The 14918-nt window shown below is 41.0% G+C and overlaps 3 protein-coding genes across 4 annotated transcripts in view; 2 read left to right on the plus strand and 1 right to left on the minus strand.

The window, feature by feature from the left end:
• Nucleotides 1-7033, plus strand: Tmhs (Tetraspan membrane protein in hair cell stereocilia). The gene is made up of 5 exons (XM_046614322.2): nucleotides 1-777; nucleotides 1267-1461; nucleotides 4311-4398; nucleotides 4482-4636; nucleotides 5262-7033. Exons 1-5 carry the CDS (start codon nucleotides 561-563, stop codon nucleotides 5492-5494), a joined length of 888 nt encoding a protein of 295 aa, XP_046470278.1. The 5' UTR covers nucleotides 1-560; the 3' UTR covers nucleotides 5495-7033.
• Nucleotides 1-14918, plus strand: part of LOC124224833 (lachesin-like) — a 287180-nt gene that overhangs the window by 130695 nt on the left and 141567 nt on the right. The window lies entirely within an intron of this gene.
• The window catches only part of Poxn (Pox neuro), a 26908-nt gene continuing 18188 nt past the window's right edge, over nucleotides 6199-14918 (minus strand). Inside the window, exons 4-6 of one of the 2 annotated variants that reach the window (XM_046614310.2) lie at nucleotides 12487-12733; nucleotides 10826-11000; nucleotides 6199-10592 (exon numbers count right to left, since the gene is read on the minus strand). In XM_046614310.2, the coding sequence (XP_046470266.1) occupies nucleotides 10046-10592; nucleotides 10826-11000; nucleotides 12487-12733 (969 nt within the window). In that variant the 3' untranslated portion in view covers nucleotides 6199-10045. Of the gene's footprint in view, nucleotides 10593-10825; nucleotides 11001-12486; nucleotides 12761-14918 lie in introns of both variants that reach the window. The other variant, XM_046614300.2, reaches the window with a different exon arrangement.

Below are 14918 nucleotides of genomic sequence, written 5' to 3' on the forward strand. Positions count from 1 at the left end.
GATTCAGTAGAGTCTCTCACCTGGCAACCTTACCTGAGCGACGGCCATCTTGATCTCCGTGGTCTCTGCGTGCCCTCTTTGGAACCTCCGTTTGTATTTTCCGCCTGCTTAGGAAACACTGATTTCTCAGTTACACTAGCGCGGTGAGGAAGCGTGGGCGCAGGACAATTATTGTGCGGTGAAAAGTTTTCAGATTCAATCCAGAGGGCCTAATCGCTGCTAAGATATTATTGTGTCGCTTTAAGTCGTACGATCAATGCGATTGATTGGATAAAGTTGACAGTGGTGAGGGGAAGAAGTATTCTGTTTTTGTGTCGTTACTGAAATGTTGTTTGATTTTGCGTTGTGGGACTTGAAGAATTTGATGACTCAGAAGAAAATGTGACGCGCCTGCTTTCGACGATATATAAAATCAATTTGTCAACAGCGGTAAAATTCCGATCGTACCTCGTTAAGTGTCAAAAATACGTGACATTTCTACAGGTCCGCAGCATTGATGAAATAACGATAGAAGGAGCCACATCAAAAATACCGTGAGACGTTGAAAAATATCAAAAAACATGGGGTCAAAAATCGAATACGTGGAATCGTCGCACATGTACGCCACTAACTACATCCGCAATTCAAAAGCTATCGGTGTACTTTGGGGAATTTTCACCATATGCTACGCGATTATCGGTGTCGTAGCCTTTGTGACACCCGAATGGTTGGGAGATTTGGAGCACGAAAATCCGGGCAGATTTGGCCTTTGGACTAGATGCCATTACGGCGGAAATGGCAAGGAAATTTTTCATCATTCATAAGATTATTGCAACAAGAATTTTCACGCTATAAAAATGCTTCACGTATCCAACAAATGTGTTATACAAACACTTTGGCGACTGCGTTTTTGCTCATTCATTTTCGCCTTCTATTAGCACGCAGCTCTTAATATTACCACATACTCAATACATGTATACATACCTATAATACCGCTATCCGTTGCGAATGGACAGTTTGGTTAAAATAAATTGGAATGCAGGTGACGTCACTCTCCCGGGATATCTGACCGTCTCGTGGCTTTTTCTGCACGTAAACTCATACGGAATGAAGAAAATATGTATATATTTCTGTGCAGGCTTTCTACAAGCGACTTTAACGTGAAAACTTGTTGAATATTCTATAAAATCTTCCTACCGTTAAATTACCTTTCGATCTCTTCTCTCGATCACACATCACTTAATGATCTTCCGAGGTTTTTCTCTTCACAATTGTGTTAATCCTCAGGTGAACTTGGAGAGGAATGCGAAGGCAGCTTAGACAACTTGTATTCTATTGCAAGCGTGCCTTTCAGAGTGAGCACCATCCTTGTTGGAATCGCTGTGATAATCGCCCTTCTGTCCATATGTGCAATGCTTTTGTTCTTCTTCTGCCAGAGTACTACAGTCTTTTATTTGTGCGCCTGGATGCAGGTAGTTTCAGGTAAGAACTCTCACTCGTCTCACCGACTCATAAATCACGACAATTTTATCGGTCGATATCTACCGAATTTTTGCGTATCAAAACAGCTTACACAAATATAGGATTAGAATAAACATTTAGGAAGAGATGAACGCGATTGCCGTCAATGCAAGCTGATAATTTTATCGGCTGACCCAAAATCTGGGCAACATTCGTCCTCGAATTTTTGAGGATATAACAATTATACTAGACGCGCAAAGCCCAGCTTATCTTGAGTTCTTGAAATCACATAAACTGCAGTTTAGAAAGTACAACATTCATAACTCCACGTGACCTGCAACCGCTACAGCTGCAACTAATAGCGTACCTTAAGCTTTGTGATAGAGCAAATTGTACGGACGTAATTGCAAATTGTAATGATGTGCAGTAAGCGCAGGATATGATGTAACGTACACACATTTAACCGTCTTGGGTTAGAGCACATCCATTGTGGGCCGCCTTATCGCGATGTCGAATCGTAGAGCAGAAAAATTGAAAGTCATGCACCCAAAGCTCGTCTCCTAAAACCAAATTTTTTTTTGTAGCCAAAAATGCGCCTTCTGCCAAAGTATCGAAGATCCCGTTCTCATCACGTCGAGAACCCAGAGTTTCAAAATCGCGATAGGCTTCATTGTTTGTTATATCATTACGTGAAAAACAATTTATCGGTACATAACGTAACTCTGAACAGTAACAGACTAGTTTTAAAGATTATATTTCACTACAACGAGATCGCATTTGTAATTCAATTCGCACTCAATTTTATAGAGTTATTCGACCGCGAGTTCACTGTTCAAGGATCTCTTCCGCTAGAAACAGTTAGTGTTTCTATTCCCGTGCGCAAGGTTGAATTTAAGACTGAATTTCGTCGATAGAGCCGAGTTCTTTCAACCCGCAGCTGCATATTACAAATTGCATCGTGAAATGGAAAACGAAAAGAAATAAGTTTATTTATTCAAACGCCTCGATGTCGCTTTATGACCGTTGCGCTGTAAGACGGCTTATAAACATTATCCAGCGTTTTGCTACCTGGAGTTTACCGTCTGACTGAAATGTAGACGAGACCGTTACTGTGTGTAATACTGTCGTTTATGTACCGTTGACCAACACCTTTGTTGTTACCCTGAACGGTTGCCAGTAACTCGAACAGTGACTAATTCTTCTGCCCTGCTGTGTCAACGGACGAACAGTTGACAGTAATATTTCAAAGAGCTCAGATAAATCCAAAAATTGCATTTAAGATATTTCTTTAGAGATCACATTTCGGTTCCTAAAACTCGAATCAATTTAAATTGACTGGTCGATTCTCGTACACTTTGAAATTTACTTACTTGTTATTGGAAGACCATTTGATCGGAAATAAACGATCGTTTCGTAGTAACAACATAACGTTCCTATATGAAATCGTTACGGTCTTCTAGTTATAACGTAGCGTCATTAAATCGTTGATTCAAGTCCGGCGACGTAAAACGGACAGTGAAAGTTGGCGAATTATTACGAATCGGATGATACGATTCAGGAAACACGATAATGAATGTATTTGATGCTTAGCTCGATGGTTCACCATCAATGCTCGCAGCAGCGTTGTTAATAATTACATGCATAGATACAGTGCGAGAGTTGGAAAAAATTTTTAAATACCGGTTTGTTGACTAGTTTTGCGGTACCCGCAGTGTTATCTTGAAATGTATATACCTAAGTTTGTCCGTTGGTTTCGTATAATACCGATTAAAATGCATGAACTCGACGGTCGTGCACCGTTTGTTATAACCTGAGACGGCTCGTAATTACATAATTTCAAAGCTATCGGATTACGCTTATTTCGACGATTAGCTGACTTTGACACTTTTGGAATGTGGAATATCGCACGGTGACTTATTAGAATCACGTTTTTCGCCAATCGGTGCGGGAACATCGAATGTGCAAGATATGCTTATTTCACCTGGCAAAGCAAACTCCCTGCTGGCCCATTCGTTCCTTTCACTAAAGACCTTGCCTGCCTTTGTACAAATTCGTTCATAGTGCACTAAAGAACGTAACATATCCACATACCCACAGAACTCTCGATAGAACCTCGCCTGCGTGAATATGATAAAAGCTGTTGTAACGAGCGTAAATTGATACGTTCAACTGGATTCTAGTAGAAATTACCCGTCATTGTTGCGACACTAATTTCAAATCACGGTCGACAAGTACCAATCCACGTCATGAGTTTTCCTTACTTCCGCGGTTTCCCGGGACGCTTTCATTTTCCAATTGATTTGTTCGGTTTTACGCGAACTTGGAATTTAGAATGAATTGATCGTCTGCCCGTCAAGTTTCGGATTCCTAAGAAGCTTCGCTCTTTCGAGAGAAACCCCGGTACGCGATGCAGTTATGATCCGAGTTGACTCAAAACAAAACCACGGAAAACTGGAAGCCATTGTGATTCTGTAACAGCAGGATACATAATCACGAGCCGACTGTAATGAAACGGTGGTAAAATTAGACACATCGTAGAGAGTTCTTCTCTGCGGCAGTCTTCCACACACAGTCACTTTACGTTTCCAACTTTCTTTCAACTTCAACCTTTTACTCACGCTGTCTGACGGACCAGAATTAACCTGCTATGTATAATTAATCGCTTTCCACGAAGGCTGCACGATTCGGAAGACGAAAGTTTCTTCTACTCATCAGTATCACAAGGAGCTCACGTAGCATCTGTTTTAGTTATTATTCCTTGCTTGACAAGACAAATTTCTAAACTTATTCGACGACTACTGATTTACCTTCAAATTAAATTACCTTCACAAATTTTTTATTCTTTTATTTTCACTTTCTCTACTTTGCAGCTGTCTGTATGGCAATTGGCGTTGCAGTTTATCCTTTGGGCTGGGATTCTCCTCAGATTCGTGCAGTTTGCGGCGCAACTGCTTCTAGGTGAGCCTGCAGTCGAAATCTCGCGATTACTCTCCGTTTATTATCCTTCAATTCTCAACTGTAACGTGGTTTTGAATTTCCAGATACAATCCTGGCGCCTGTGCGGTGAGGTGGGCCATTCCTTTGGCCACAATCGCTGCTCTAGATGCTGCGACCTTGGCTGCCCTTGCCTTCATCTTGGCTTCCAGGCACGTGAGACTTCAGCCGGAGCCCTTCAACAACGGGTCATTATACAAAGGTTAGAGTCCATCGGTTCACGAAACATTCATTTTCTGGTTTTTCCTGGAAAATTGACGATCTCTTGAGTAATTTAGAGTCATGCGAAGTCGTTTAAACGCAGTTGAGATCAGGTACTTATTTGTATTCGATTTTGAATCCGCGTGTCAGTTTTCTCCGCACATTTCGCAGGAGAATGTCCGTCCAATCGCTTAGATTCATCGAGCGAACGGAAAGAACCAACGGAAACGCTCCCTTGAAGTGTGTTTGTGCATCGCGTGAAAACCATTCACCATTTTAAATTCACGAAATCACTTCGAGTCGTCGAATGGCGAACCTTTCGGTTTCTCCTTATTTAGAAATGTTTTTGCAGTCTGTCTTACCGCTTGAAAACAATCGAAAGTAGTGTTATGATCTAAATTCCGTTTGCCTGCGGTCAGCAAAGTCCAGCTTTCATTCACCGACAAATGCAAAACAAAGAAAAAGTAGAGAAATATAGAATAGAATAGAAGCATCTGAAATTCAAATTCCGATCCAATTCCAACCACGTCAAAACAATGTCGCTTCAAGAACTCGCACGCTCACAAATTTCTAATCGCAAAATCGTCAACGTCTCACAATTACCTTTTCCTCATTTTGCATTCCAGGCGAAGTGAATCCAGGATACGTAAACGAGGCACAGAGCGTCGCTGGCTCCCGGAAGTCGCTGTCTCTCAGACCAGTACTTCTAGTTGCTCCGCCAGAACAGGATCGGTACAGCGAACTCTCGAGGGCGAAATCGCACTCCCATCACAGCCTCTATTCCCCAGCACCGTCACACCCTGTTCACACGATGTCAACGAATACCCTCAGCCATTCCCAGCACAACTTTCAGCTCTGATTTCGAAGACAGGTCCAACCGACAATTAATCAGTAACTTTGACGCTGTCCGACTGACACAATTTTTTTTTTTTTATTTCGCACACGAATTATACCGTGAAATTTACCGCAAGTCACTGTTGTATTGATTAGATATTCATGCCACGGTTATCTTCAAGCTAAACCATGACACGCGGAGCGGAATTTCTATTTTTTATTCAAGCTCTGCGAGAGAGAATGATGGAAAAAGGGATGTGGAACCGGTGAGAGAATCGATTGTGTGCGATAGTGATTACCTATACTACATAATTATGAGATCGGGTGAACACGAAATTTTGAAAACGCAGGATTCACTCTTGTTTAACTAGGTTTTCTAAAGTGTTAATAAACATTGAAACGTAGAATACTCACTTGTGCCAAATTAGACGCTATTTGAATACGGATCCATGACATCTTTTTTCAACTCTTGAATTCAAATCGTTACACGTCTAGTTAGAATGTCATAGGTCGGCTTGTGAAAAAATCAATTCTTGGATCCACGTAATGCTGCCAGTACATAATTTTTTCTCTCAACCATTATCACATAAACGACAAATCTCCGCAATTCTTAACTCTCAAACGGAGCTGGAATAGTGTGTACATATGAAAATGATATTGCTTCATTACATTATACGTATTTGTGTGTTTCGCGTAATTGTAAACTTTTTCGTCGCAGACGTAGAGCAAGTCATGATGCACGTATACATGTATTTTATTTAGTCGCGTAAGTGAACTTTACCATTTGATTATAGTGATATATATATATATACATATATATATATATATGTATAACAGGGACAAAATTATCATTTGATACACGTATCGCAGAGATTGTTACATTTACTTGATCCATATAATACTTACAGAGTGTTAGTTCATTTATTGTTAGCACCTCGTAGTTGTGCTCTAGTAGTTTCTTACGTCGAAGTTGAACCTTCAGGAGGAGACAGTTCCGATGACTGGTTTGTAAATTTCCGTAAAATTGATTTCAAACACGAGAAAAAAATATTTCCAAAACAATTTAGTGTATGCCTATCATTCTAACGAAATTGATTAAAAGACGTTACCAATTTAAGGGGCATCTCGAATTTACAGTTTCATGTGAATAAAACATCAAAGATGATGTAACTTTGTAACGGCTTAGAGAAATCATTCCGAATTCACTCTGCATCAGGTTACTTCGAGCATTGTAAAACTATACTGGGCGTGAACTGTATCAAGAAAGTAGGAATTCTATTTTTCAGTGAATAAGTCTCCTCTTGAATGGCTTCACTTTCACTAGCGCAAAATGGTTGGGAAATCTTTTGTGCCAGAGGTATATTTCACGTAGCTTTTACCTATCTACATTAATTTATACATATTATACAAACCATTTATCTACGATTATTACCCATAGATATCCATTTATTTTATAATTTTACTGTGTACCGTATTCGTATATTACATATGTTTGACTTTACATAGTTATGTTATTGTTTTTGTATAGAATATAACACATCGCAAATAAATGTTTAAAACTTAAGTCTGTATTGTGTATAGAAATTTTCTTGTACGAAAAAAATGCGATAAGACTTCAGAAAATAATACGGATGTTGAAAGTTTGAATTTTGTAATAATTTATAATTATTTGAAAAACCGCAACGCATGTAATTATAATATAATTTTACGGAGGAAGGACGCTGATGAAATTAACGGTAAATTAGCCTGTAATTATTATTCAGATATAATCAAGATGTTAAACTGATCGCGAGTCAGACTTTGTAGAATATCCACTTCGCTACTGATTAGACCGATTTTTGTAACACATTTTGCAATGCCAACTTTCTACGTAGTCGGTCCTCTCATGAAAATCCACGATCATGACCGTGTCGTATATGGTTTAGATATCGTCATACGAGTATCCTTGGATTTGTTCTCTAATTAGCAACTCTACAATTACACGAATATAGCTGCTAATTCATGAGAGTCTACTTCACTTCACTGACGCGTGTAACGAAGAATGATGAAACAATTGTAAAATAAAATTATTTTCAGTTCGCTTGAACTGTCACTTTGATCTACCACCACTGAGATCTTTCGTCGTCCGTGTGTAAGGATTGAATTTTTCGAAATATTGTATTGCGAAAGTAATGTGAATACTGTTTAGTTTTACAATCAAATAATAACAAAAGGCAAGAAACAAAATTATACGGGTTTCCGAAACCTAGTGATCATTAATAATCGTTTAAAAACAAATTTAGAGTAATTACTTGCACTGCTTAAGGACGGCAACTGATGTTCTGGCGATCAGCGCCTGAAGAATAGGCATTTCTGTGTACACTAATGTATTACGAGCTGCAATTTTTTGTCACACGAGTAATTAATTAATTAAGCAGTGCAGACATATTCTTTTTGTAAAAGACAATTAAAGGATCTGTTTGCGACTCTTTGCAAACATTTTTACTTAACGTGTTTGAGATCGATTAAATTGTAAATTTATAATTGGCAATTCATTTCACGTAATTTTGTATACCTACATTCGAAAAAAGAAAAGATTGTTGATGATTGTCGGGATATGTTTTCGTTTCAGCACGCGGGATCTCATCTGATTATTTATTTTAATTCGGTATACAAATCTTGGGAACGTGTAGACGAGCTTTTTTTACTTCAGCAATCGATGGATTTGATTAATTCTGTTACTCGCCACAATAAGTAAGAAAGTTAATAATAATTGATGGTGCAGACCACTGTGTTTATAACTCATGCGGATTAAAAGACGAATGATGAAACATTTTGACTAGTATATTTAATGATATAATACAGGATATTTATTACAAGTTGATTATAGGCGAGTATTACAGGCGGTGGCCACAAAAATCCTTTAACGTTCCTTAAGAAAGTTACTTTGGAAGAGGTTTTTAGCATTGTTTACTATTTTTCAAATTGTTTTCAGTACTAGGTATTTCATAACGAATACGTGTGGAGAAGTTTAAAACCGTCTTCGAAATAACAATCCGAGAATTTTCTTAAAACTTTATGGCCTCTCTAACAGATTTGGTGTGTTTTTTTTTTGTTTTTTTTTGTGTGGTTATTTTCACCTTTGTTTTAATTTAAAATTTTTACAACTATTACTGGCATAATACAATATACAACTACAATAAATATTCAATGTAGGGACTACCGGGTACTTCTCTGGGCGAAAGTGCAAAAGTTCGTTTTTCTTCCGTGTAATTTTGCACACCGTGAAATTAAATCCGAACGTCTATCACTGTACCCAAATGGTCACGTTGCAATAATACAGGTATAAATAATACATAACGCGCAACGCAGATACGTGCCGCCTTAATTTTGATGACGTTCATTTGCATACGACCAAAGTACAGATTTCGATGTACAGCAGCGGTTATTTATTGTTTACATTATTATCGTGCACGGTAGAAGAATCAGAGGAGAATCGTTTCCCCAGAGCTAGGCGAGTCCTCGTTTATGGAGAATTAATTAATCCCGGACGAGTAAAAAGCTGCGAGAGCCATTTACAACGCTGTAAACGGAACTCGGCTCGGATCCGCGGCCCTCGACCTCAGCATCTGGTGGCAGTCTCTTCCCGCTGGACCATCGAGTCCTGATATTTTTACATACCGTATATCGCAGAGACAGGCGTATAATAGCCGAGGCACAGAGGCCCGAAGGCCCTCGGATAGCTACTCGGGGTGCAATAGAGGCGTTCAAACTCGAACGAAGCTGCAACGCTTGGAAGCGTTTTATGATTTTATTACGGCGGCATTCCTTCTGTCGTTTCAAACCGCGCACCGACCGTTTCATGAGCCGGGATTCGACTAATTTCACGATACGATTTTAATACCCTTATAACGTCTTCTTCGCGGAGGCAAGTCGGCGCTTAGTTTTGCACTACCGACCAAGAGAGCTGTAAGTATAAACGCAATTAGCGTTGTTTCGCCGCAGATATGTTACGGCTCTCTTTTTCGCATCCTTCGCAGTAATGATAGCGGCTTGTTCTTTATTCCATCTGATTGTAAAACTCGCCGATGAGAATCCCGCGATTATACGCCACGTGACAAATCTGGGATTATTAGTGGCGTCGATAGTTTATTACATATGTATATACGTATACCTTCCTAACGTTGTAAGTAATCTATTATATCTATAGGCATACGAAGTACGGTCAACTCCAGACACTAAAATCTACACAATACGCTCCTACTGTATAACGTTATGGCTTCCGTTTCAGGATCACCGTGATCGTGAAGATGGCATCAATAATTTAGTTATCATTACGTATAAATATCGTACGCTAAAATTTACAGTGTGCAAGGGTCGTTATGGTCGATAGCAACGAAAACGACTCGTAAAGTGATCGATAATGAAAATAATGAAAAATAATAGCTGCTAATGTGAGAAAAATAATAATAATAATGATAATAATAATAATAATAATAATAATAATAATCTTAATCATAAGGACAGTCGCGAGGGTGCGATAATACGATAGTTGAAGCGGCCACGGCCGCTTTTAATTAGAGAAACTTTCCTAACTCTAAATATCCTTGTCAAGGACGAGACCGCAGGGCTGTACGATCCCGGTTATGTTCGTCAATCTCTGCCTTTTCGACTCGTTTCTGTTCTCGTCCTTCTTGAGGAGTTCCTCTATGGAATACGGGTTCCGTTTTCGTTGAGGCTGCGCGGCAGGTTGCCGGTCGCTTTCCGTGTTGGACTCGATCGGATTTGTCGGCTCGTCGGATTCCAGGATTTTTCGCGACTCGCAGGCCTCGTTCGAGTCGATATCCCCGACGTTGCTCTGCTCCGAGCTGCTCGGCGAGCTTCGGACGCTTTTTAATTTCGACGTCAAGACCGGCGTTCCGTGCCGCACGAACGCGCTTCGATCGCTGCCGATCTTGTGACCGAGCTCCAGTATCAGCGAAGGATTTTGAAAGGACTTGTAGGTGTCCTGCGACTCGTTGTTATCGTCCGAGTCGCTCTTGTCCAGGGAATCGTCGCTACCCGCCATCGAACTTGAACTCGACTTGAGGTCCACCTGACTTTGGCTGTTACTCTGTTGCGAGAGTCGTTCCGACTCCAGCGATCTGTGAAAGCCGGTGTAATTCGTTATTTCGCAGTAAATTGAGTAATCGTCTGTCATTATCGATACTGAGATCATTTGATCGGAAAATTAATCTTTCTTTGCGGTGGTATTTTTTGACACGATCAACGATTAACCGTCAAAAACGATGATACAATTATCCAAAGATTTGTATCAACTACAGTTATTGTTATTCCACATGCTATTCTCGTTCGGATATCGTTCGATTCGACTCACGTGAACGTTTGCATTCCGTGCTGCAAGTGGAGGGTCGTAGCGTGATAGAGCGAGGAATAGAAGCTGGGATTCCAAGACGGTGGTGTGGCGCCGCCGGAGGTTGTTGAAATATGCAGGGGTCCTAGGGTCCCGGGGTAAAAGAGCTTCTGTTGATAGTCAGTCCTCATTAGGGCGTCTGAAATGCGAGTTAGTGTATAAGTAATAAAGACAATCGGTCCAGCTTCGGAGGCGGTGTACCGTTACGATACAAGCATACGCGCTGCCGGAGAGCGATACCGAGGCTAATTAGTGTGTAATTATCAACCGGCGTACGATAGGCTGCGTGCATCGATTCTTCGTACGTAGGGTATAGTATGCGTACGCACACGGGTCTATATATATATATATACATATATATTATATACCTCGAGGCCCGACACGCCCCGCGTGACTTAAACCACGGATCACGCTCAGATATTGCTCGAAATAAGTTGCAAATTCAACCTCGTTGCACCGAGCATTAAACCCGCCGCACGAAACCGTGATACATGTATGCGCACGTGCGTACGTATGGATATACATGTATGCATATAAACATATACGTATAGGCAAGCGATGCTTATGCAACGCAGAGATTAATAATTGCCGTGCAAAAATAATCGCCTCGCAATAATCTGCCTTCGGTGGGTTAGCCACTGCAGCGACTCGAGATCGCGTGCTTTGCGATTTTATTCGAACACAAAACGCAAAAGAAGGTACTCGATGCTTGATCAACGGTTGCACCCGACGAACCGTTTGCTCTATTGTTTACACATGCTATTGCGAACATCCACAAAGGTTGAACTTATTCTCAATCGTTTGCTTGCGTTAGAAATTAGAAAAAACTAACGGTAAACGTATAGCACCGGTATGTATGAGTTCGATTTTCGAAACAGCTATTCTAATAGCTGTACACTTAGTATCGAATAGTCTTAAGCAGTATGTAATTTTGTTACTTAGCTTCTAAGTTTAATGTAAGATATCACGCCAGCCTGTGCACGGGTAAAAATGTTACCTCTACAGGATTTTACTTACTGTAACTTCTAAATTTGTAAATTATCTGGTATCAATGAATTACAAATTGCAAAAACAGAAAAAAAAAAACAATTTATACACGTTCCAGTTTCCAACCCCGTCATTTTAAGGCTAAGAAAAGAGTATCTTATGGTACGTTTGATGGTCGGATTTACGTAGTTTATGATCACGCCACCTCACATGAAGTTCTGGAAGACGGTTGATATAATTCGTGGAATTTAATATGACGCATTTAATACCGCGGGGTCTCTTCGCGGTTTTGTATATTACACACACATATATATGTATATGTATAAATCCGACAAGATTGCACGAGTTCGTTTCGCAAATTATTACCTGTACCGAGCGGAAGTTTTTGCCTTGCCATCCCCCCGCAGCGTAAACCCTCTTTCAAGTACGAATTAAGATTTTACGTTCGTACAAAGAACAAACCAACCACGAACCACACAAAAATTCCTGTTACACCGCGATGTTCGCGGTAAGTATTATTTTTATTTTATTTTTTTCTGGTGGTCAAGACGATCAAGCGATAAATGGATTCGCGCAGATTTTACCGATTGATTTCACAACCGGTGTAATAAAACTCGACCTAGTGCCAATAGATTTACCTCTGGCGTTCAGATTGGACGTCATCTGGGTTTGATAGGCGCTCGAAGTGCCGCCGTCGATCGTTGGATGATCAGCGTGAAGTCCTCCACCTCTGAGAATTCGGTTTACCGATGATACGGAGGGTAAACTTTGGGGATCGCAGGCTCCCTGCCTCGCAAGCTGCTCCCTGATCTCCCAGGCAAACATACCTGGCTGTTCCTGTTTCAGGCGTAATATCTTCTTGACGACCGTCGGCGTTGCGACTTGCTGCAACAGCAAAGCTCTCTTGTTAGTCTAAAAGGGAGAAATGTAAAAAACTGGGTTAAAATTTGTTCCTTGAGGTTCCTCGACAGCGTTGTCATATGATTATAAAACAGGGGTTCGTTAAGCGACAATATCTCGAAATAATTATTACAGATCGCGGGATGAAGAGCCCGGCTCTCATCATCCTGACCGTTTCGTCCGGCGAAAAGGAGGCTCGACTCGCGAAGATGATCGGAGGCTCGGGGCCTTATAACGACTATTTAATTTGAGTAAAACCGTTTCGGCGGTCCCCGAGATATCGACCTAAACACAGAGCAGCGCTGCGGTCCGCGTCGCAGGACAAAATTCACATGCCATTCGCGTAGGGCTGGACGAAGCGGTGGTGAGTTGTTATGGTCAGACGCACACGAGTGCACGCGTGCATGGTTATTACGTCTACAAGGGAGAGTTAACCACGACGAGAGCGAGCAACGCCGGCGCACAGGTGAAGGAGCCGTCAATCAGATAGCGATGCTTCAGTACTTTATTTCAGTTTAGTTGGGTTTAGGGTGTCATCTGCTTGGTCAGTGGTCAAACAGTGGTTCTCAATCCGTTTCATTTGCATTGCTAATTAATGCTAATTCGACGAGGAAATTTATGTTAACACTATGCAAATGATATTCTTTCACGTATTCTCTACTGATTTTCAGATCGAAGATACCTGCGTACCCGACTACCGACTCCTTAATTCTGGCCCGTGATACCCTTAAGCGGAAGGGCTGAGATTTCGGGAAGTGAACCGGAAAATACACGGCCATTTATTTTCCCTTCTCGCGTGAGCTCTGCAATCGGTAATCAATTAACTACAGCTCGCACTCCAGTCGACGGTATCAATCGGTTGTGTGAAAATATATTTTCTTACTTCGAACTTTCTGTAGAATTATTTTCAATTCTTGCACCGATTTTTCAGCTATAGCGTTTCAGAGTAATCGATTATCTGATCTCGTCAATTAAATTCACAGTTTTCGGGTCTTCGTCAATGGCGAAATTATAATCAAACCGTTCTTGCCATCCTATAGTTTGTCGTGCAGTAGCCTTCGACGACATATGAATGGTTGGAGTGATTTTACGGTCGAAAAAAAATTCCAAGTGAGGAATGGCGGCCATCTTAGTTCGGCGCAATTATAGTAAGAACTGACTCAAAATCGGACTGAAATACGTACCGGGAAGGAGGAAATGAACATAAGAAATAATTCGGATTTGGCAGATCGGTGTGAGGACTTGGCGAGCGCCGAAATGCACCCCTGGATGCCGCGTATTACGGTTCTGCGTACGTGTGTTATTACCGGCACCGGACAGAAGCATCAACATAGGGGTTAGAAGTTGCGTGCGGAAGGGAACATCTCAGATTCTAATCTCTACCCCGTGGACACTTCCGTCGAGCTGGGAACAATTACCCGTGTGACGATGATCAGAAGCCCAGACCATGGTCACATCGTGTGCATGTGAGCGTGCCTTGTACACACATGAGCAATAGTCAGTTATGCCCGTCATTCTTCAACACCGGTCCTTAATGTGGCAGAATTATTTCGAACAGTGTCTCGCCGCGTGGTTTCAACCCTAAACATCTGGCGCTAATTGTAAACGTTAGATAAGCCCGGCTACCTAACAGGTTAACCAATTTCAAGTACAGCATGTGTGGATATATAATGTAGGTATACCGAACACCCCAGGCATTTATATATCTCCAACGTCATCACAGATCTGGAAACTTATTCGCGGGCTACATGCTGCAGATAGGAGACTACAGATATCGCGGCGCTAACGTTTTTTTTTTTTTTTTTCGTCTTGTTGTTTTTAGGAGCAGTTAGAGCCGCGTTGATCGCACACCATAACGTTTCACCGGACGTACCCGTAGGAAATCGGTTAAGAATATCTTTAGACGGTTGAAGTTATTTTTGGTCAGACGTGACACAAGGAGAACGACTAAAACGGGCCTTGTGTATAAATGAAAAAGCGAAGGTTTTAGTCTTGTCGAATGATATTCAAAAGCGAAATTCAAATGTGTAGAATGTTCGTAATTTGCCGACAAGTTATGCACAAAGGACAAATGTCAGACTACCTTCATTATTTAATGCCATTAACTTCACTTTTATATATTTGTTGCGACCTTTTCGTCACTGAACATTCATAAATTGAATCACCTCAA

This window comes from Neodiprion pinetum, chromosome 1 (assembly GCF_021155775.2).
Source record: "Neodiprion pinetum isolate iyNeoPine1 chromosome 1, iyNeoPine1.2, whole genome shotgun sequence".
Taxonomy (NCBI): Eukaryota; Metazoa; Arthropoda; class Insecta; order Hymenoptera; family Diprionidae; genus Neodiprion; species Neodiprion pinetum.